Source organism: Podarcis gaigeae, assembly GCF_964106915.1.
Source record: "Podarcis gaigeae genome assembly, chromosome: 7".
Lineage (NCBI taxonomy): Eukaryota > Metazoa > Chordata > Lepidosauria > Squamata > Lacertidae > Podarcis > Podarcis gaigeae.
The window spans coordinates 5,258,325-5,281,015 of NC_139683.1; the positions used below are offsets into that span (position 1 = coordinate 5,258,325).

Consider the following 22,691-nt stretch of genomic DNA (forward strand, 5'->3'; position numbering starts at 1 on the left):
TCTTACCTCTACGGGGAGGAAACCTTCCAGCTGACAAGAACCTACGAGAAACTAGAAGTCCGAAGAGCCACCATCTTATGTGATCTCTTGTTCCTACGCAACTGCCGAGACAACAAATTAATTCCCACATGCTTCCAACTTAAATTCCATTCTAAAACCCCAGCCACCGAAAGGATCCTGAAACGAACTGAACTATCCCTAATCAGAAACGAACTACACAAGAAAAGATACCTACTAGACCAAACCAACAAAGATCTACTCACTCTTCACCTCAAACTCTGTAACAAAATCCACCCTGCACTCTGGGACAAATGCAAACAACTAGCCGTCTGGAGAGCTGAAACGGAGACCTCACATAAGACAGACACACACACCAACAAACTCCACAAACTAGAGAAACGCCAGAAGCCCGGCCACCCTCCACAGCAACCCATGAAACAAACAGTACATAACATATCAGACAGGATCCTCACCACAACTGAAACCAAAGTACTCTCCAAAGGTTTCAACTTTGCAGTCGCCCCGAGACGCATCCCCACGGAAAACATCATATGCGGAGTCGAAGCTAGCCTAACCAAATTCAACCCAGATGAAGCCAATAAAATCAGACTTGAAGTCACCAACATCCTCTGCTCCAGCAAACCACCCAGAAGCAATTTACACAAAGAAGAACAGAAAGCACTCACCAACCTGAGGAAAGACAACAACATAATCATTCTCCCAGCAGACAAAGGTAATGCCACAGTGGTGATGAACACATCGGACTACCAAGCAAAAATATCAAAGCTACTCCAAGATCCTGCCTGTTGTTGTTGTTGTTGTTTAGTCGTTTAGTCGTGTCCGACTCTTCGTGACCCCATGGACCAGAGAACGCCAGGCACCTCTGTCCTCCACTGCCTCCCGCAGTTTGCTCAAACTCATGCTGGTAACCTCGAAAACACTATCCAACCATCTCGTCCTCTGCCGTCCCCTTCTCCTTGTGCCCTCCATCTTTCCCAACATCAGGGTCTTCTCCAGGGAGTCTTCTCTTCTCATGAGGTGGCCAAAGTACTGGAGCCTCAGCTTCACAATCTGTCCTTCCAGTGAGCACTCAGGGTTGATTTCCTTCAGTATGGAGAGGTTTGATCTTCTTGCAGTCCATGGGACTCTCAAGAGTCTCCTCCAGCACCATAATTCAAAAGCATCAATTCTTCGGCGATCAGCCTTCTTTATGGTCCAGCTCTCACTTCCATACATCACTACTGGGAAAACCATAGCTTTAACTATACGAACCTTTGTTGGCAAGGTGATGTCTCTACTTCTCAAGATGCTGTCTAGGCCTGTCATTGCCCTTCTCCCAAGAAGCAGGCGTCTTTTAATTTCGTGGCTGCTGTCACCATCTGCAGTGATCATTGAGCCCAAGAAAGTAAAATCTCTCACTACCTCCATTTCTTCCCCTTCTATTTGCCAGGAGGTGATGGGACCAGTGGCCATGATCTTCGTTTTTTTGATGTTGAGCTTCAGACCATATTTTGCGCTCTCCTCTTTCACCCTCATTAAAAGGTTCTTTAATTCCTCCTCACTTTCTGCCATCAAGGTTGTGTCATCTGCATATCTGAGGTTGTTGATATTTCTTCCGGCAATCTTAATTCCGGCTAGGGATTCATCCAGCCCAGCCTTTCGCATGATGAATTCTGCATATAAGTTAAATAAGCAGGGAGACAAAATACAGCCTTGCCGTACTCCTTTCCCAATTTTGAACCAATCAGTTGTTCCATATCCAGTTCTAACTGTAGCTTCTTGTCCCACATAGAGATTTCTCAGGAGACAGATGAGGTGATCTGGCACTCCCATTTCTTTAAGAACTTGCCATAGTTTGCCGTGGTCGACACAGTCAAAAGCTTTTGCATAGTCAATGAAGCAGAAGTAGATGTCTTTCTGGAACTCTCTAGCTTTCTCCATAATCCAGCGCATGTTTGCAATTTGGTCTCTGGTTCCTCTGCCTCTTCTAAATCCAGCTTGCACTTCTGGGAGTTCTCGGTCCACATACTGCTTGAGCCTTCCTTGTAGAATTTGAAGCATAACCTTGCTAGCGTGTGAAATGAGTGCAATTGTGCGGTAGTTGGAGCATTCTTTGGCACTGCCCTTCTTTGGGATTGGGATGTAGACTGATCTTCTCCAATCCTCTGGCCACTGCTGAGTTTTCCAAACTTGCTGGCATATTGAGTGTAGCACCTTAACAGCATCATCTTTTAAAATTTTAAATAGTTCAGCTGGAATGCCATCACTTCCACTGGCCTTGTTATTTGCAGTGCTTTCTAAGGCCCATTTGACTTCACTTTCCAGGATGTCTGGCTCAAGGTCAGCAACCACACTACCTGGGGTATACGAGACATCCATTTCTTTCTGGTATAATTCCTCTGTGTATTCTTGCCACCTCTTCTTGATGTCTTCTGCTTCTGTTAGGTCCTTTCCACTTTTGTCCTTTATTGTGGAAATCTTTGTACGAAATGTTCCTTTCATATCTCCAATTTTCTTGAACAGATCTCTGGTTCTTCCCATTCTATTGCTTTCCTCTATTTCTTTGCATTGCTCGTTTAAGAAGGTCTTCTTGTCTCTCCTTGCTATTCTTTGGAAATCTGCATTCAATTTCCTGTATCTTTCACCATCTCCCTCGCATTTTGCTTGCCTTCTTTCCCCCACTATTTGTAAGGCCTCATTGGACAGCCACTTTGCTTTCTTGCATTTCCTTTTCATTGGGATGGTTTTCGTTGCTGCCTCCTGTATAATGTTACGAGCCTCCATCCATAGTTCTTCAGGCATTCTGTCCACCAAATCTAAATCCTTAAACCTGTTCCTCACTTCCACTGTGTATTCATAAGGGATTTGACTTAGATTGTATCTTACCGGCCCAGTGGTTTTTCCTACTTTCTTCAGTTTAAGCTTGAATTTTGCTATAAGAAGCTGATGATCTGAGCCACAGTCAGCTCCAGGTCTTGTTTTTGCTGACTGTATAGAGCTTCTCCATCTTTGGCTGCAGAGAATATAATCAATCTGATTTCGATGCTGCCCATCTGGTGATGTCCATGTGTAGAGTCGTCTCTTGTGTTGTTGGAAAAGCGTGTTTGTGATGACCAGCTTGTTCTCTTGACAGAACTCTATTAGCCTTTGCCCTGCTTCGTTTTGATCTCCAAGGCCAAACTTGCCAGTTGTTCCTTTTATCTCTTGACTCCCTACTTTAGCATTCCAATCCCCTATAATGAGAAGAACATCCTTTTTTGGTGTCACTTCTATAAGGTCTTGTAAGTCTTCATAGAATTGGTCAATTTCAGTTTCTTCAGCACAAGTAGTTGGTGCATAAACTTGGATTACTGTGATGTTAAAAGGTCTGCCTTGGATTCGTATCGAGATCATTCTATCATTTTTGAGATTGCATCCCAGTACAGCTTTCGCCACTCTTTTGTTGACTATGAGGGCCACTCCATTTCTTTTATGGGTTTCTTGCCCACAGTAGTAGATATGATGGTCATCCGAACTGAATTCACCCATTCCCGTCCATTTTAGTTCACTGATGCCCAGGATGTCAATATTTATTCTTGCCATCTCATTTTTGACCACCTCCAACTTACCCAGGTTCATGGTTCTTACATTCCAGGTTCCTATGCAATATTTTTCTTTACAGCATCGGACTTTCCTTTCGCTTCCAGGCATATCCGCAACTGAGCGTCCTTTCGGCTTTGGCCCAGCCGCTTCATCAGCTCTGGATCTACTTGTACTTGCCCTCCGCTCTTCCCCAGTAGCATGTTGGACGCCTTCCGACCTGAGGGGCTCATCTTCCAGCGTCATATCTTTTATATGCCTGTTGTCTTTGTCCATGGAGTTTTCTTGGCAGGGATACTGGAGTGGCTTGCCGGTTCCTCCTCCAGGTGGATCACGTTTGGTCAAAACTCTCCACTATGACCTGTTCATCTTGGGTGCCCTGCTCGGCATAGTTCATAGCTTCTCTGAGTTCTTCAAGCCCCTTCGCCACGGCAAGGCAGTGATCCATGAAGGGGAAGATCCTGCCTACAAACCTATAAAAACAGATCCCACCACCTATCTGGAAAAAACCACCAAATCCAAAATAAAAGCCTCTCCTATCAGTGAAGAAATCCAGCTAAGAATCATCCCCAGAGAAAAATCATCCAGATGCCCCAAACTCTACGGCCTCCCCAAGATACACAAAGAAGGAACACCACTCAGACCAATAGTCAGCTCCATAGGCTCACCTCTACAAAATCTCGCTAAATTTCTCGCCAAGCAACTTCAGCCCTATGCAGAATCCATCTCTTCACACGTACCAAACTCCTTCCAGTTCATAGAAACAATAAAGAAGCAAAACCTACATCCTAATGACCTACTTGTGAGCTTCGATGTTGTATCTCTCTTCACACAAGTGCCCATTAATGAAGCCTTGACAGCTATTCAAAACAAATACAATCCCCCCGAATACATCTTGGACCTGACCAACCACTGCCTAACCAACACGTACTTCATCCACAATGGACAAAGATACAAACAGATAGAAGGAGCACCTATGGGATCACCCCTCTCACCGGTCATCGCAAACCTGTACATGGAACACTTTGAAACCAATGCTTTAGACAAGTCAGAACACAAACCCAAACTTTGGCTCAGATATGTTGACGACACCTTTGTAATTTGGCCACACGGGAAGGAAAAACTGGATAGCTTCCTCACACATCTCAACAACTTACACCCCAAAATACAATTCACTATGGAAATAGAAGCCAACAACCAACTTCCCTTCCTTGACGTCCTAATCTACAAAAAACCTGATGGCTCCCTAGGACACACTATCTACCAGAAAAAAACACACACCAACCGCTACTTACATGCACAATCACACCACCACCCTGCACAAATAAACTCCGTAGCCAAGACTCTCATCTCCAGAACCAAACGCCTGGCTGACAAAGACCACTTGACAACTGAGTTACAGAATCTCTCAAATGTGTTAATTGCCAATGGATACCAGCAAAACAGGATTACGAAGCTAATCCAAAAGGAAACACCCCCCAAAAACCAAGACACAGAAGAAAACAATGGCATGGCCCTCCTTCCTTATATCAAGGGCACTACAGATAAAATTAGCAAAATCCTCCATAAACACAATATCAAAACAGCCTTTTGCACCAACCAAAAAATAGCCAATATCCTCAGAAACCCCAAGGATAAAATCCAGTTGGAAAACCAAGGGATCTATGAAATACCCTGCAAAGTCTGCCCAGCCACGTACATTGGACAAACAAACAGACGAATAAATGCACGTATCGCAGAACACAAGAATGCCGTCAAAAAAGAAGAAAAAACTTCCTCTCTTTTCCAACACATGAAAGAAACAGGACACGAAATTAATTTTGCAGATTCCAAATTGCTCTTTAACACGGAACATCACCACAAGAGAATAATCATGGAAGCCATCGAGATAGAGAAACACCCTCACAACATGAACAAGCGTGACGACACATCCCGCTTGCCAGACATCTGGAAATTAGCCCTCCCCACAAAAACTGACACCAGATCCAGAGGCACACAGAACGCCAACACCAATCAACCACACCAGACCCAAACCCAGACCCTCTCCACAGATGAATTACTGACACCATCCAGTAGCCAATCCATGGTGGCACCTCCGGATGCTGCACCCCCCTGCAATCCCTACACAGATCTGGCTGACACAAGCCACAAAACCACAGCTCGCCCCTATACACGAAGCCAAGCCAAAGCACAACTAAGTGCAATACAGCCATCTTCTCAGGAAAACTCTTCACAAAGTTCAAGAGGTCAAGACACAAAGACTTTAGCAACTAATCCACACCTAATGACCCACCTAAGTGGTACTCAGGATATCACTCAAGAAATCACTCAAGGTATCTCTCAAGTAATTAAGGAACAAAAGAAGAAAAGGCACACTAGCCTGGGAACTTCCTCTCTGCCCAGAACATTGGAGGCTAGACACCACACCCCCTCTACAGTATTTATAGGAACTCAAACATTGAGATCCCGCTCTGTTCCAGTAACAAGAAGCCGAAAGCACCAGCCTGAAGATGACGAGTGAGACCTCGTCGAAACGTCGCCTAGACACCCCAACTTTTACACGGGAAGACACCCGAGGACACCAAAACCTGCATTCCTGTACCCGTGAAAATCTACGAAAGCAAATATATATATATATATATATATATATGGAAAACTCAGCAGTGGCCAGAGGACTGGAGAAGATCAGTCTACATCCCAATCCCAAAGAAGGGCAGTGCCAAAGAATGCTTCACCTACCACATAATTGCTCTCATTTCACATGCTAGCAAGGTTATGCTTAAAAAGGCAGGATTAAGCAGTATGTGGACCAAGAACTCCCAGAAGTGCAAGCTGGATTTGGAAGGGGCAGAGGAACTAGAGACCAAATTGCAAACATGTGCTGGATTTTTGAGAAAGCTAGAGAGTTCCAGAAAGACATCTACTTCTGCTTCATTGACTATGCAAAAGCCTTTGACTGTGTCAACCACAGCAAACTATGGCAAGTTCTTAAAGAAATGGGAGTGCCTGATCACCTCATCTGTCTCCTGAGAAATCTCTATGTGGGACAAGAAGCTACAGTTAGAACTGGATATGGAACAACTGATTGGTTCAAAATTGGGAAAGGAGTAGGACAAGGCTGTATATTGTCTCCCTGCTTATTTAACATATACAGAATTTATCATGTGAAAGGCTGGACTGGATGAATCCCAAGCCAGAGTTAAGATTGCCGGAAGAAATATCAACAGCCTCAGATATGCAGATGACACAATTTTGATGGCAGAAAGTGAGGAGGAATTAAAGAACCTTTTAATGAGGGTGAAAGAGGAGAGTGCAAAATATGGTCTGAAGCTCAACATCAAAAAAACCAAGATCATGGCCACTGGTCCCATCACCTCCTGGCAAATAGAAGGGGAAGAAATGGAGGCAGTGAGAGATTTTACTTTCTTGGGCTCCATGATCACTGCAGATGGTGACAGCAGCCACAAAATTAAAAGACGCCTGTTTCTTGGGAGAAAAGCAGTGACAAACCTAGACATCATCTTAAAAAGTAGAGACATCATCTTGCCGACAAAGGTCTGTATAGTTAAAGCTATGGTTTTCCCAGTAGTGATGTATGGAAGTGAGAGCTGGACCATAAAGAAGGCTGATCGCTGAAGAATTGATGCTTTTGAATTATGGTGCTGGAGGAGACTCTTGAGAGTCCCATGGGGGGGGGGGGGGAATGGCAACTGTCACAAAAATATAAACTAAAAACCACTGGGATATTTTTTGCAGGGGGTTGGAATATTCAAAGTGGACTTTGTTTGTTTGTTTGTTTGTTTGTTTAGCAAGGAAGGTGTCTCTGAGAAAAAGAAAAATCTCAGAAATTTTCTCAGCAAAAAGACTGTATTTGACTCTGCTCTGCCTCAGACAGTTACTTCCAGCCTTTCCACCAACATCAGCTCCCAAGGGAGCTTGCAACAAATGATTAGAAACACACTTTGTTCAAAACAGAACAGCATGCAATGAAACACCAGACAAATCAGGAATAAAATACATGAAAACAGAATGCTGCCACGAAAAAAAAAAAAGGTCTGCGTTTGCGCCGCCACATTTCTTGTAAAGTAAAATTTGAGCTGCGTTGGGGGAGGGAGGTCTTTGCTGGGGTGAAATCTCTGTAGGGGTTTTTCTTGGCATGTAAATAATCTTATTTTAGTTTAAAGCGATTTATCATAGCTTTATGAACCTCTAGAATCAACCCATCTGCATGGAGGGACCTTCCCATTAAATGTTTTGCATCTGCCCCTCTTTTCATGGCTGACCCTGTCAGTGACCTTGACTGAAGCCCATGACGCTATGCATTTTTTACAGGTCTCCTGCCATTTTTGGCAAGTTGTCCCTTCTGCCAAGGAACAATTCTGTGCCCAAACGCCGCGGATTGCACTATATAACTCTGTGTGGAATAGCCCCAAGAAATCTGGATTCACTTTCTGTCTCTGGCACACAAGGGTGTGAAAAAGAGCCATCCAATTATTCCATTTCAACACACTCGGCGTGACATTCTTGGATCCCAAACACCATATGAAGGATCCCCGCCTTTGAAAAGCCAGGAATGATGCCAGCTTTCATATGCAGAAGGCCTTCAGCCATCCACCAGCCTTGCCATGCCTTCCAATCATGCCGTCCATGATTCATTATTCTTAAATGACAGGAGCACATTCAAGCAAGCTGATCGCTGCTGACAGTGGGACTCCAATTAACCTGAATTACTATCTTGATTGTAGCCCAATTAATGTCAGCTGCCGAGTGTCAGAAGTGAAAGCCCAGCTAATAGAATTGTTTAATTAATTTGCAGGCAGCGAGGGGCGGGGGCCTGTGCTGGGAACGTCCCCTCGTCTCCACCTTTGTCGTTTGCTTTAGCACTGCTTCTGAAACAAAGACATTAACTTTCTTTTGGGAAAGTCGGTAACATCTGACTTTCTTCTTCTCTCAAGAAGTGAAATAGCGTTTGAAAAGTACAAATCGATTATTAATATATTGAAGGGAAAAAATAAGGTTAGAACATGTTAAGATAAATTACAGGACAGAAAACAGAGGAAGATGGAAAGGAATTGCTGAAACAGTTAATTGAAGTGGAACACAAAAAGGGAGGTGTGAGGAGGTCTTTGAAACAAGTGAATGAAAGATAAGATATTGAAATTATTGGATGTGTTTTAAATTGTTTTTGTTTTGTTTTGTTAATTCAATGTTTTAGTGTTAGTGTTATGTAGTGTCTTTTTTTGTATTGTATTGTTTTGTTTAATTCTTTTTCTTTCTTTTGTAGTCTCTAAACTGTTAATAAATATTATTTTTTAAAAAAATGAAAAGGACTTCTCTGGAAGAGTCCAGGGGGAAATACTTAAGCTTGCCTTGTGATTCTGCTACTTCCCTGTATCTTTTTGCCATCTCCAGGATAAAAAGAGAACCACAATCTGGATTCAGGTGTTTATCTGAGGACACGAAGGGTTAAACTGAGTTTGGAACATACCACACAAATCCTGTCCCTTTGGCTGCTCTTTATTTTATTTTTTAATTATTATTTTTTTAAAAAATAGGAATTTCAACATAACAATTTATCAAAAATCCATCATCCTCATTCACCCCCCCCCATTTTTCCCTCCCTCCTCCCCCAAAAAGAAACCCCCCTCCCACCCTGGTTTCTCAGTACATGTTATTTTCTGCATATTATAAGGTTGTAAAGATCCTTAATTAATCTATCAATATATTACCAATAAAAAAATTGTATATGTTTATTCAAAACCTGCCAAGGAGTCCCGTTCATTTTGTTGTTTCTTTAAGTACTTTGTGAAAGGTTCCCATTCTTCTTTAAAGTCATAGACTCTATGTGACATCCTTTTATATATTTGAACATGACTATCATATCACCCCTTAACCTCCTCTTCTCCAGGCTAAACATGCCCAGCTCCCTTAGCCGTTCCTCATAAGGCATCGTTTCCAGGCCTTTGACCATTTTGGTTGCCCTCCTCTGGACACGTTCCAGTTTGTCAGTGTCCTTCTTGAACAGTGGTGCCCAGAACTGGACACAGTACTCCAGGTGAGGTCTGACCAGAGCATAGTTGTCCTTATCACATAGTTTGTGTGTCAATTTCGCCAGTTCCGTGTAGTCCATCAGTTTCTCTTGCCACAGTTCCTTGATCGGGATTTCCTCATTCTTCCATCCTTGTGCTATTAAGACTCTTGCTGCCGTTGTCACTTACATAAATATATTTCTGAATTTCCTTGGCAGGTCTTTTCCTACAATCCCCAACAAAAATGCTTCAGGTTTTTTTTACCAATGTTAATTGGAACATTTTCTTCAGCTCATTGTATATCTTTTCCCATATTTTTTACATCTCCTTCGGCTGCACTTTAAACCTTTTCTTTCTCTCATATTTTTTTTCCATTATATAAATTAAAAATAAAACAAAGAAAGGAAATATCTGCTGCTTCTTTATAGGTAAAGCTGTCTGCCCTCCAAACATCCTTTCCCCCCCACCTCGGAAAATTGCAGAAAATGCCTCTCCCCAATTTTGTGTCATGCACATGGACGTAGGAATTTGGAGGGCGGAGTGTTTGGGATACAGTGCTAAAAAGGAAGACCAAGACCCATCATGAAAGGGCACAATCAATTCTTGATGCCCATGCTATCACAAAGTAGGATCGTTCTGGTTTTATAGTTGGAAAGAAACACAGCAGTGATATTTACAACACAGCAACATTCAGAAGAGGAACTTGGAGAAAGACATGGCTTTTGGGCCACTGTTGTGGGGCTGGAAAGAGGGGAAGGATGATGAGAAGGGGAGGAAACACTGCTATTTTGGCTGTACAAAGTATAAATCATAATAGGTATTTGCCGGATATGGTTTTCCCAGTAGTGATGTATGGAAGTGAGAGCTGGACCATAAAGAAGGCTGATCGCCAAAGAATTGATGCTTTTGAATTCTGGTGCTGGAGGAGACTCTTGAGAGTCCCATGGACTGCAAGAAGATCAAACCTCTCCATTCTGAAGGAAATCAGCCCTGAGTGCTCACTGGAAGGACAGATCCTGAAGCTGAGGCTCCAATACTTTGGCCACCTCATGAGAAGAGAAGACTCCCTGGAAAAGACTCTGATGTTGGGAAAGATGGATGGATGTTCTTGAAGGTACCAGCATGAGTTTGACCAAACTGCGGGAGGCAGTGGAAGACAGGAGTGCCTGACGTGCTCTGGTCCATGGGGTCACGAAGAGTCAGACACGACTAAACGAGTAAACAACAAGAAGATTGAAACAGCAATAGTTTCTTTTTAATGTCTGGTAAACTCAAGTTTTGTGACTGAAAGTTTAAAACAAAAAGAGGTTGTGAAGAGCTCCAAAAGCATCTCTCCAAACTGGTACAAGAACGGGATGGAGAAACATGCTCGGTCGCCAAGTAAATAGAAATATGTATAACAGCATACAAACCAGGCAAACTTGCATTTGTTCAACGTTCATTTCAAACAACCCTAAAACTACAGGACAAATTTGTTTAGCCTAATTTGATGCATGCCGGAGATGGCCGTGGATAGTGACTGTTTACCTGGATTAGACGTTGTTTAGCATCGCTCAGATCTCCTTTGCTTTGAGACCCATAGGGAGCATGCAATCTTCTTTGCCCAGCTATAGAGAAAAACAGCAAGACTGGGATAGGTAGAAAAGCTTGTGCTTTAGGAGGATAAATGGTGCCTAGGATTTACATTCATTTCACCATGAATGAAGCATTGGAGCTCGTTCAGTGAGATATTAATGCCAGCTCAAGTATTGCCGTCAGGTTCTGCTCATGGGCATCTATCTGGCTGGCTGCTGTCCTTTCTTACAGCAGATGTTTTTGGACACCAGCTCCCATTAGTCCCAAGCAATACAGCCGCCATCAGGGATGATGGGTGTTGAATCCAGCAACATCTGAAAGGAACTAGGTTCTTTATCCCTGCCTTATAGGTTTCCATTTTTTAAAAAAGAACAGAATGGGTTGTTTCACACGTGTTTCTCCATTTTGGAAAAGGGTGCAGAATGCATCGATCCCATTTATAAGAACATTCTGAACCATCATTGTTCAGAGGGCTTCAGTTGCATGCTATCTTGTGTATTGAGTTGTTACTGCCCAGACCCGCTGGACACATAAAAACTATCCACAAATCTGTGTCTTGTTTAAGGCCGTAATATTCAGTTTTGCTTTGGGAACAGGAAAGTAGTTGTTTGTGCCATTCCTAATTGTAAATTGATTGGATCATTCAGCTTTGGGCCCAAGTACCTATGATAGCATATTCTTTCTTTTTTTTTAAGAAATATATTTTTATTAAAGATTTCTTGGTTTACAAAAGTATGGGCAGTGTCTCTTTTTTCAAGTTACATTTTCTACAGATCATTTTAATTTGTTGAGACATTAGTGCAGGCATAAGCAAACCCAGCCCTCCAGATGTTTTGGGACTACAACTCCCATCATCCCTAGCTAACAGGACCAGTGGTCAGGGATAACGGGAGTTGTAGTCCAAAAACATCTGGAGGGCCAAGTTTGGGGATGCCTGACTTAGTGTATGTGTGGGGTTTTGTGTCAGTGTCACTTGTGTCGGTTCTCTTTACTATATACTCTTGTATTCCTTTGGTGGTGAGAGAGGTTGGGGTTGGTCTAGGGTATGGTTGGTTGGTTTGTTGTGACTGGATGTGGTGAACTTTGTTTCTGTGTGTGAGTGGGGTGGGTGGGTGTTTTTGGGTGTTTTGGATCAATGATCTTCAGAGCCTTAATAGTAACAACAATAATAAATTTATTCTTTGTGCCCTGCCCATCTGGGTCACCCCACCCACTCTGGGCAGCTTCCATCATATACAGATTAATAATTCTGGGAAATGATTCATAATGAACTAAAAAAGGTACTGAGATTTACCTTACCTAAGAAACCAGAGGCCTTCCTTCTGGGCATGGTGGACCGGAGAGTGTTTAAGAAGGACAGAACTTTTTTTATGTATGCTACTACAGCAGCAAGGATCCTGATTGCAAAATATTGGAAGACACAAGATTTACCCACACTGGAGGAATGGCACACGCAGTTGATGGACTATATGGAACTGGCCGAAATGACTGGCAGAATCCGAGACTTGGGAGAAGAAACATTCGAGGAGGATTGGAGAAAATTTAAAGACTATTTGGAAAAACATTATAAGTTGTATGAATGTTAAAAAACGCACCCTTTAGGAAATTCTAGCTTCAGTAAGGTTAAATTAAAGAAATGGAAATTAAGGTACAAGGAGTCAGAGATAGAATAATGAAACAACTTTATTGTGTTAAAATGAAAATGTACATGATTCGGGTTATAATACATTTGAAATTGGGTAACATGATAAAAAGGAAGATATAATAAGTATTGAAATAAGTTAACAAATTGCAGACGTTATGCATCACAGAGAATGCAGGGTTGGGAGGACGTGGGGAAGTCCAACAGATTTGGAAAAAGGAGTAAGAAAAATTTGTAACCTTTCTTTTTTACTTTTATAATACGTTCTTTATTCTTTTTTCTGTATTTCATAAAACTAATAAAAAATATTATAAAAAAAATAATAATAATTCTACACACCATTCCTTGGGAGAAAGCCCAACTGAGCTGGCTTTTGAGGAGAGGATTCTGCCCACGATCATGCCCACTAAATGGAAGCAAAAGGCAGGAGTAGGGAACCTGTGACCCTTCAGACAACGCTGGGCTCTCAACTCCTGCCAGGCTCCAGGGAGTTAGCTGCTCTGCGCTTCCTTCCTGGAGGAAGAATGGGAGGATGAGAACAAGGAAATAGAATAACAAATTCTTCTTGACCAGCAGCTGCTATTTTGTGTGGCACCTCAAGCTCCACACCAAGGGTGTGGATTGAGTGAAAGTTTGCCCCAGGAAAGAAACTCCAGCTAGCAGAAAGAAGATAACGAAGCAACAGAGGTGATTGCATATCCCACCTCTGATTTATTACTCAGTCCTATATGGAAAGTAAAACTTAAGCTTTAGTTAGTTTGAGGAGCCAGTACCACAGTGCAGATGTCCCTCTCTACTCCTGCCTCCCACCCCTCAAACACAACAACTTGTTTCTACAGATTATAAAACTGGCCACAGAGCCAGGATTTTGGTGTCCTGCTCAGAGGCTTAGCAGAGGCGACACCTTCCCTATCTCCCTCTCTTCTAGCAGTCCTGACAGCTACTTATATATAAATCTGGATTCCACGTGAGAAATCTTATGTTATGTATCACATGCATTCCGTCGGGTTGTCATATCCCTTGTACTTAAACTTGAAAAAGAAAAAGATCATCATTTAGCGCTGGCTTCTTTATGTCATTAGAACTTCTCTTTAGCTGTAATCCGCTTATTTTGGTAATCACTTTGGGTTGGTCTGTCCTCAATTTCTTTCCCCCCTTCACGTAAGTGGATAAGATGAAGGAGGAAAAGTTTTCCTCTTCAAGTAGTTTACTTGAAGTTAATTGCCTGTATCCTGAGATGACCCCGAGGCCTAGATAATCTAGGAAGTTAAATGGTAGGAACAATCTGGCAAGTCTTGCATTTCGCAACCAACCATTAGCTCCTTGGGGGCATTAATGTGCCCATGTTACTTGGCACTGGAGTGGGGGGTTCGGATCGCTTAGCAGTGATTCTCAACCTGTGGGTCCCTGTTAGTTTCTGTTCTTATCACTGTGCAGCTGCTTGGAGTCACAGGACTCTGTTTACATTCCAGAGACCTTTCTGCTATTGGAAGTCTCATGGGAGAGGAGACGGAATGTGACATTAGTGGTTTCCTGTTTCCTTTGTTCCTTTGTTCAGTTGCTCTCTGCTTTCATAGAGAGAGGATGTCTTTTCTGACTGCGCAGCTTTGAAATAAAACTCTTTACAATGTAGCCCAAACCTCTTGTCTCTTCCCTGTGCTGGTAACTCTGCTTAATGGATGAAGAATGTGCCTTGGAGCCTCATCAAAGGCTCAGGTCATTAAACATGTCGGGAGGCGATTCTGAAGGCTCGGCTAGGAGGAAGATGAGGCTTTATCAGCTTGTGCGAGCGGAGATTCCGACAGTCCCCAGATGTTGTTGGACTACAACTCCAATCATCCCTGAGCTCTGGCCTTGCTAGCTAGGGGTGATTGGAGTTGTAGTTCAACAACATCTGGGGACCCACAGGTTGAGAAAGGCTGGCTTAGAGTGTGTCTCAAAGGGTTAATTTTGATATTGATCCAGCTGACACCTGGCTCTGATTGGCTGGAAGTTTGCATTTGGGAATTGGGAGTTAGTTGTCAGCGAGAAAGAGATTTGGCAGCTGGAGGAATTGGTAGGAAAATTGGTTTTGAAGGAGTTTGTCTCCTGACCTAAAAAAGACAAACTTCTCTGTTTTATTGCTCCTTGTATTATTTACCGGGCTCTTGCTCAGTTTGTTATCTGCAAAATATCATCGGTTTAGGGTTAGGCAGCATCTGCTGAATTCTGATCACTCTCCTATGAGATAGAAACTCTGTAAAACCTTCTATCTGTGAGGCAGTCTAACGATGCAGCTTGACCACAAAACTGGTAAGAACCAGTTAAGGAAAAACCTAACAGCCAAATGTGAGGGTGGCAAACAACTCCAGATAAGGTACAAGGAGGGCTCTGCATGAACAGTAGAAAAATTGGGTTGAGTAAGTGTTTTTGAGGACTCTGGTTGGATGAGAGATGGTGAGGTGCTAGCTGTTGTTGTTGTTGTTGTTGTTGTTGTTGTTGTTGTTGTTGTTTAGTCATTTAGTCATGTCCAACTCTTCGTGACCCCATTGACCAGAGCATGCCAGGCACTCCTGTCTTCCACTGCCTCCCGCAGTTTGGTCAAACTCATGCTGGTAGCTTCGAGAACACTGTCCAACCATCTTGTCCTCTGTCGTCCCCTTCTCCTTGTGCCCTCCATCTTTCCCAACATCAGGGTTTTTTTCCAGGGAGTCTTCTCTTCTCATGATGTGGCCTAAGTCTTGGAACCTCAGCTTCAGGATCTGTCCTTCCAGTGAGCACTCAGGGCTGATTTCCTTCAGAATGGATAGGTTTGATCTTCTTGCAGTCCATGGGACTCTCAAGAGTCTCCTCCAGCACCAGAATTCAAAAGCATCAATTCTTTGGTGACCAGCCTTCTTTATGGTCCAGCTCTCACTTCCATACATCACTACTGGGAAAACCATAGCTTTAACTATATGAACCTTTGTCGGCAAGGTGATGTATTTGCTTTTTAAGATGCTGTCTAGGTTGGGGCAGAAAGCATTCGCTGGAGGATGAAACAGCCAAGATATTATTTTACAATACCTCGGTAGAGCATGACACTCTTCATCTTAGGACTGTGGGTTCAAGCCCCTCATTGGGCATAAAATTCCTGCATAGCAGGGGGGGGGGGGTTGGACTAGACTCTTGTGGTCCCTTCCATCTCTACAGTTCTCTGACATGGCTATTGTGTGGCTTCCATTGGAAGTTGAATTGCAGGATTAAACCTATCTTTAGCCTAATCAGTAGCATACCTAGCTTCCTTTCCATGTTTAAGCTTAAAGCATGTGCAAATATTTTAAATAAATAAAATAATTATCATTTCACATGTGCTGGAATATCCTTGATAGCTTAGGATGGCCAGGGAAGTGATTGTAGGACCATGGACTCCCATTTCTATAAGCCTCGTTCTCATCCTTGAATCCCTTCTTTTTAGGTAGCCTTGATCTCACAGCCTATTGTGTCTCTTGGATTGTTGATGATAAAATGAGATAAGAATACAGAAAAGAGTCATCTGAGCCATTGTCATGCAATGTGTGGGGAAAGGGGAGTGGGTCTAATTTGACCAAATTATTGAGTGGATGAAGACAACTTATCTAATTATCGGTATAATTTAGCAGCAATTTCATCCACTTCATGTTCCTTGACTGGCCGGCATTGTTCATTAAAACGTATCTCACTCTAAGCTGGCTTTATTTGCCCCCAGTGATTAATTCACATGCTCAAGTCGTATTGGCTAACCCGTGTCATGATGCCATCTTTGTCCTTGCAAGATGCCCAAATGGCTGGAATCGCCCATGTGACAAAACCAGGAAGGAGAAGGAGAAGTGATTAGCTTTAAGAAGTGGTGTCACACAAGGAGACCCTGGATCTTCCTGAACATCCTGTTAAGGACCATAGTGTGGCAATCACACAGGGTCCCTGGACATTTCACCATCTATTGATCCCTGTGCCACCAGTTTATTTCTCGCTGCCACCACCCAGCCCTACCTGGTACAATACTGAGTCCAGTCAGGGTTAAATTGGAACATAAACTTTTGTTTATTTATTGCAATTTAACAAGTTTGTGGTTTCATAAACAGTATCAGTCAATTACATTCATGGGGTGCCTCTTCAGACCTATAACTTCTGCTACTTGCTCTCACTCACTAAACCACCTCTCAGATATTTACTTGTCTTTGTAGCCCCTAACTATTCCTGACTCAGATTATTTTGTTACATTAACTCAACCTACCCACAAACTCTATCCCAATTCACTCCCATTCAAACCAACCACCCAACTCCCAAGGAACTCCTTCACGAACTCCCCCCAGAACTGGTTTTATAGTCCCCCTGACTCCACCCCCTGGGTCCTGATTGGGTAACCTGTTTAACTATTTCACCTCCAGCACTCATCACATATAGCAACTCAGTCACAATTTAAATAACTCCTCTCCACCAGACAACCCCCCCGCCCCGTGGTTAATGATACAATTGGCCTTTCCAGGCTGCACTGTCAAAGCAGTGATGTTTCACAGCAAATACATTTTAAGGAAGTTTTTGCCTTAAAGGTTGCCGGGCTCGGGCAATGCATTATAATTCGAACATCTTTTAAAAGGTCACTTTGCCCGGTTCTCTCTCAGTAGCATGGACTTCTTGCCCTCTTTACCAGAAATGCGTGGGAACTGCACGAACAACAGATTTGATCAAAGGAGAGCGGAAGTTCAGTTAGCATGGAAGATCGGGCACCAATAAACAAAGGGGAAATGGCTCATTCTGAAGACTTTATTCCTTTCTCCTGCATCTACCAGAGAGCCAGAGCCTGCAAGGAGCAGCTGTAGGTGCAAGTTGCTGTGGCTATTAATAGCATTTATTACAGCAGATTGCACAAAGCTTTGCTGCTGCTTCTTGCTGAGATTGAAGGGAAGGTAGTAACTATTCCGGGGAGGGGGGTTGGAAGGGTAAGGTTGGGGGGAAAATGTGGTTACATGGGATTATTATTATTATTATTATGCCCCACCCATCTGGCTGGGTTTCCCCAGTCACTCTGGGTGGCTTACAGCACATTAAAAAAATGCAAAATATTAGACATTAAAACTTCCCCGATACAGGGTTGCCTTCAGATGCCTTCTAAAAGTCTGGTAGTTGTTTATTTCCTTGACATCTGATGGGAGGGAGTTCCACATGGCAGGTGCCACCACTGAGAAGGCCCTCTGCCTGGTTGCCTGTGACTTCGCTTCTCGCAGTGAGGGAACCGCCAGAAGGCCCTCGGCACTGGACATCAGTGTCCGGGCTGGACGATGGGGGTGAAGACGCTCCTTCAGGTATACTGGGCTGAGGCTGTTTAGGGCTTGAAAGATCTGCACCAACACTTTGAATTGTGTTCAGAAATGTACCGCCCTTTACCCATGGATCTCAGGACAGTTCACAACAAAGAATCACAATGTAAAAAACACAAAATACATAACAAAAACAAAGACAACCCAATAATACCCCCTTTCACAACACATTTCAAAAGGTCATTGTATTTCAATCAGCCCAAGGCCTGGTTAAAGAGGAACATTTCTGCCTGGTGCCTAAAGGTATGTAATGAAGACACCAGGCAAATCTCCCTGGGGAGAGCATTCCACAAATGGGGAGCCACCACAGAAAAGGCTCATTCTCCTGTTGCTACCCTCTGGACCTCTTGTGAAGGAAGCACACAATGAAGAGCTTCAGATGATGTTCTCAGGTTTATATGGAGAAAGGTGGTCCTTCGGGTGTTGTGGTCCTGGTCCATTTAAGGCTTTATAGGTCAAAACCAGCACTTTGAATTGGGCCCGGAAACTTAATTGGTAGCCAGTGCAGTCAGGCCAGGATTGGTGTAATAAAAAATCTTGCCCCGGTGAGCAACCTGGCCACTGAATTCTGCAGTAGTTGAGGCAGCCCTACACATAACGTGTTGCAGTAATTGAACCTAGAGGTTACCAGAACAAAGACAGCAGTAGTTAGGCTGCCCCTGTGCAGATAAGGGTGCAGCTGGGCCACTGGCCAAAGCTGGTGGGGATGTCTAATGTACGCATATCAAGATGCATGGTTTCCAAGTACCTCACTCATGATGCACCTACTTTTCTCCATTTCTCTGAATGTGCAAATCAGCTCCCAGTTGCAGTTGACTCAGAAGGCATCACCCAATGTCCCATAGCGATCAGCCAGTCCTACCACTCGAGGATAATGTATTCATCCTGGTTTCTTTCCTTTATCTGTTTCAGCGACGAGCCAGGAGGGTCAAGTGCTGCGTCATATCCGCCGGCCTGGCAGTTCTTCTGGTCATCATCATAATCATCTCTGTTTCGGTCAAGAATTAAACCCTCTGGGTTTTCCCAGGTAGGTGCTTCTCATGGCATCTCATAGGATGGATGCAGAAGCTAAGAAAACCAGATGGCTCAAGGGAGCTGTTATAGGGCAAGAGCAGCAACTTTATTTTTGGTTAGTGTGGAAGCAACTTGGTTAGGTCAAAACGTAAAATGAAATGTATTGCAGCTGTGCTGTCTGGCTTTATTTGCCAAAGTGGGTAGAATTTTTGGTATTTCTGACATTTCTAACCAATTCCCACACCACCTTCAGCAGCCAGTTGACTGGGGTTGATGGGAGTTTTAATCCAAGAAAACTGGAGGGCACTAGGTTGGTGAAGACTGCCTCATACTACATCCAGCTCCCAGGATATATTACATGAAATATGTTTAAGCACAGTTAGCTTTGAAAGGTCATTCAACACCCCCAGTGTATCACAATATCTCTCTAGCTGCTATTCTCCTTTTGATTGTAGAGCAGCGATGGATGACCTGTGGCTCTCACATAGTTATTGGACTACAAATCCCATCAGATCTGGCCATTAGCCATCCTGGCTGGAGATAAAGGGAGTTGGGAGTCCAGTGGCATTTGGAGGGCACCAGGTTAGCTACCCCTGCTGCAGAGGAAGGAGCAGTACACCTGGGCATCTGCTCAATTAAATTTGTTGTAAGATCACAGGTGTGTGTCTGGTAGGGAGTATTTAACTTAGTACTATATAGTAAAAGGCTATAGTCAATCCTACCAAAATGGCCCTCCTGTTTAAAGCAGTTTTAGCCCAAGGGTCAGTGGTTATGTATCTGCCTTTTGTTGAAGGTGCATCTAGAGGCCACACAATCAAGAGTCTAAAGCAGGGATTCTCAATGTGGTGCCTACCAGGACCTCGTATGGCAAAAGGTTTTGGTCAATATTCCTTCAAAAATTCACAATGCATGACTGACTGTTTCCTCTTCTTGCTCAGTTCCTCTTTGCATAGGCACTAGCCTTCCCCACATGAAACACATGTTCTGTTAACCATGTCCACCTTCCATTAGATGTCAGTGTTGGTCACCCATCCATCTCTTCCTAACACAGGAAAGGTGCAAAGAACCTTTCTCTGTGGGAGACCACAGCAGAGACTAATGGAGACATCATGTTCCCTGTGATGTGTGGTGTGGGTTGGATATGATCACACCATTTCCTGTTTCTTGCTCTGTGGTTTTTTAAAGATATGGCAGCCTTTACACCAGGCCCCCATGGAAGCCATTTTGTGTTACGCCATACACCCATGACATCCATTTTGTGACTGGTGCCCACAACACTATCTCAAAGTTCCAGATATGGCCAGGGGCTCAAAATGTGTGGTGCCCCCTGTTCTATGTGAACATTCTGACTCTTACAGGGGGCAGGCAGCCTTCCATATATGTAGTTATCAGTCTGACCTTATATGTATGGGTTCTGCCAAGCTCTGAGTCTTATTGGAGCAACATCCATGATTCCTGGGAGCTGTCCTTGGTCCTGAATCCTCTGGTGCTGATGGCCAGCTATTGCTGCCTTTAAATTGCTCACTGTTGTCGTCTAGTGTTTGCTTTTGGCTCCTTGTTGCTACTGACTGCCCCAAAACGTCTCCTGGCTCAGTGTCTCATGGCTTTGTCCAGCATTTCTGCCAGCCCTCACCCACCCTGGCATGGGGTCCAGACTCCTCCATCCATACCAATGCACACAAAATGGAACTTACTGTCTGCAATGTCAAGGTGAAGTAAGTTCCCACAGAGTTTTCCTCTCCTTAGAAATAATTTCTCTGAAATACAGCTGAGCCAGCTGTCATCCTCCCAAGTTTCTAAAGCAGAAAATGCACCACTGATTCTTCAGCTCAGTGAGCACAGAGGAGCCAGCTGTGTCTCATACTGAGAGACCCTTGCTGCTCCTTTGCAAAGCCCTTTCTATAAGTATGTCATTTCCTTCCCTGGAGCAGCTTTGAAGAGCAAGAAGAGAGATTTGGAGAAACTCCTGGAGATGTTTGATCCATCTCCCTTATCCTCAGAGTAGAGAACTAACCAAGGATTTGAGAATTTTCTGTGTATACTGATGACTACTATACTTCTCTCAATTTGGATGAGCAGCCATAATCAACATAACGCTGGTGTATTTATTTCTTTTGGTCCACCTTGAATCCTACTTTAGGATATTTTCAGTACCCGCTTGAGCACCTTAAGGTGTCCAGGGTAAATAATTGCAGGGGCAAGTTGGAATATGTGGGGTGAGCTTTGTCCCACTGATGAAACTGTGTGTGCAAGGCAGACACTCTGACCTTATAGGTTTGATATTAGTATGAAAGGGAAACCATAGGGTTTCCAAGATGGGAACAAGAGCCATTTTCAGACTGGCACCAGCGAATTTTGCCCAGTGTTCACATCCACACTGGGGAGTGGGGTTCTCATTTGCACCTTCAAAACACATGCTTGAAGAGGCCTCAGGGGTGCTTGAGAAGGTTGTTCACCTTCTCAAGTGGTGTGATATGGATAGAGTCTCAGGGACATGGAGGACTGCATTCATGTCCCTGGCCTGAGGTTTACCATCCCTGAATTAGATGGTCCAGTCATCCGACCAACATAAGGCAGGTTGGCTCACATAATGCAATGTGGTGATTCCTGTACTTGGAAGAAATACCTCCAAAGAATGCCTGAAGGTGCTTGTGACAGGTGGAGTTCGCAATGCTTTCTACATTGAATTCCCTGCTGGAAAATGTTACGTCTTTAGGGCAAGTCTCTGTTCTCCAGACCTGCTTTTAATGTTGCCTCCTGTATGCTTCCTATGGAAAGATGGTGCATCCGCTTATTGCATCGGGTGCATGTTTCTGGCACCTCCCCTCCGGCCTTTCCAGAGAACTACTGGGAAAAGGTTGTTGCAGCCACAGCAGTTCCCATCTATGAAGAAATGTTGAGTGAAGCAATAACTCAGCCTAACGAACGCTGTAAATAAGGGCAAAACATGGCCAGCTCTCTTCCATGGAATTGCTCTTTCTTCCCAAATTGATGCCATGGGGCCAGTTTTGCTTATTGGCTCTCTGTCTTTACCACCGCGTCATACGTCGGCTAGTGGTGGAGAGAGCAGGCCAGATTGCAGGACTATTTCCCCCTCCAGAACCTCTGGGACTTCATCCTATTTAACAGCTGCCAGTCATTGGGCAAAAGCAGCCCACTGGCATGGCCACATTGCTCAGCTGCCTATGGAATCCTGTCCTCTCTAGTCCTCCATGGACCTATGATCCTTTCCCCCTCCCCCAATACAATTTCCCCAAATCTCAAGTTGTGTCCATTTCTTTTTAATCTTCTCTATTTCTCAATCAATCTCTTTCCAAACAGTTGCACAGCCGTTGCAAAAATTAGTCTCTGGGATTCTCTCAAGTCCCTGTGTTAAGTTTGAAATGCAAAATTTCCAATGAGAACTGCATTTAAGGGATGCAAATTTGGTCCCATTTGTCTCCCCTTATTTGTTCATTTGCATATACAGTGGTACCTCGGGTTAAGAACTTAATTCGTTCCAGAGGTCCGTTCTGAACCTGAAACTGTTCTTAA

The 22,691-nt window shown here is 43.7% G+C and overlaps 1 protein-coding gene across 1 annotated transcript in view; it reads left to right on the forward strand.

Moving 5' to 3' along the window:
• The window catches only part of TSNARE1 (t-SNARE domain containing 1), a 398,451-nt gene that overhangs the window by 368,547 nt on the left and 7,213 nt on the right, over nucleotides 1–22,691 (forward strand). Inside the window, exon 11 of the mRNA XM_083749428.1 lies at nucleotides 19,056–19,170. Within this exon, the coding sequence (XP_083605554.1) occupies nucleotides 19,056–19,151 (96 nt within the window). The 3' untranslated portion in view covers nucleotides 19,152–19,170. The remainder of the gene's footprint in view (nucleotides 1–19,055; nucleotides 19,171–22,691) is intronic.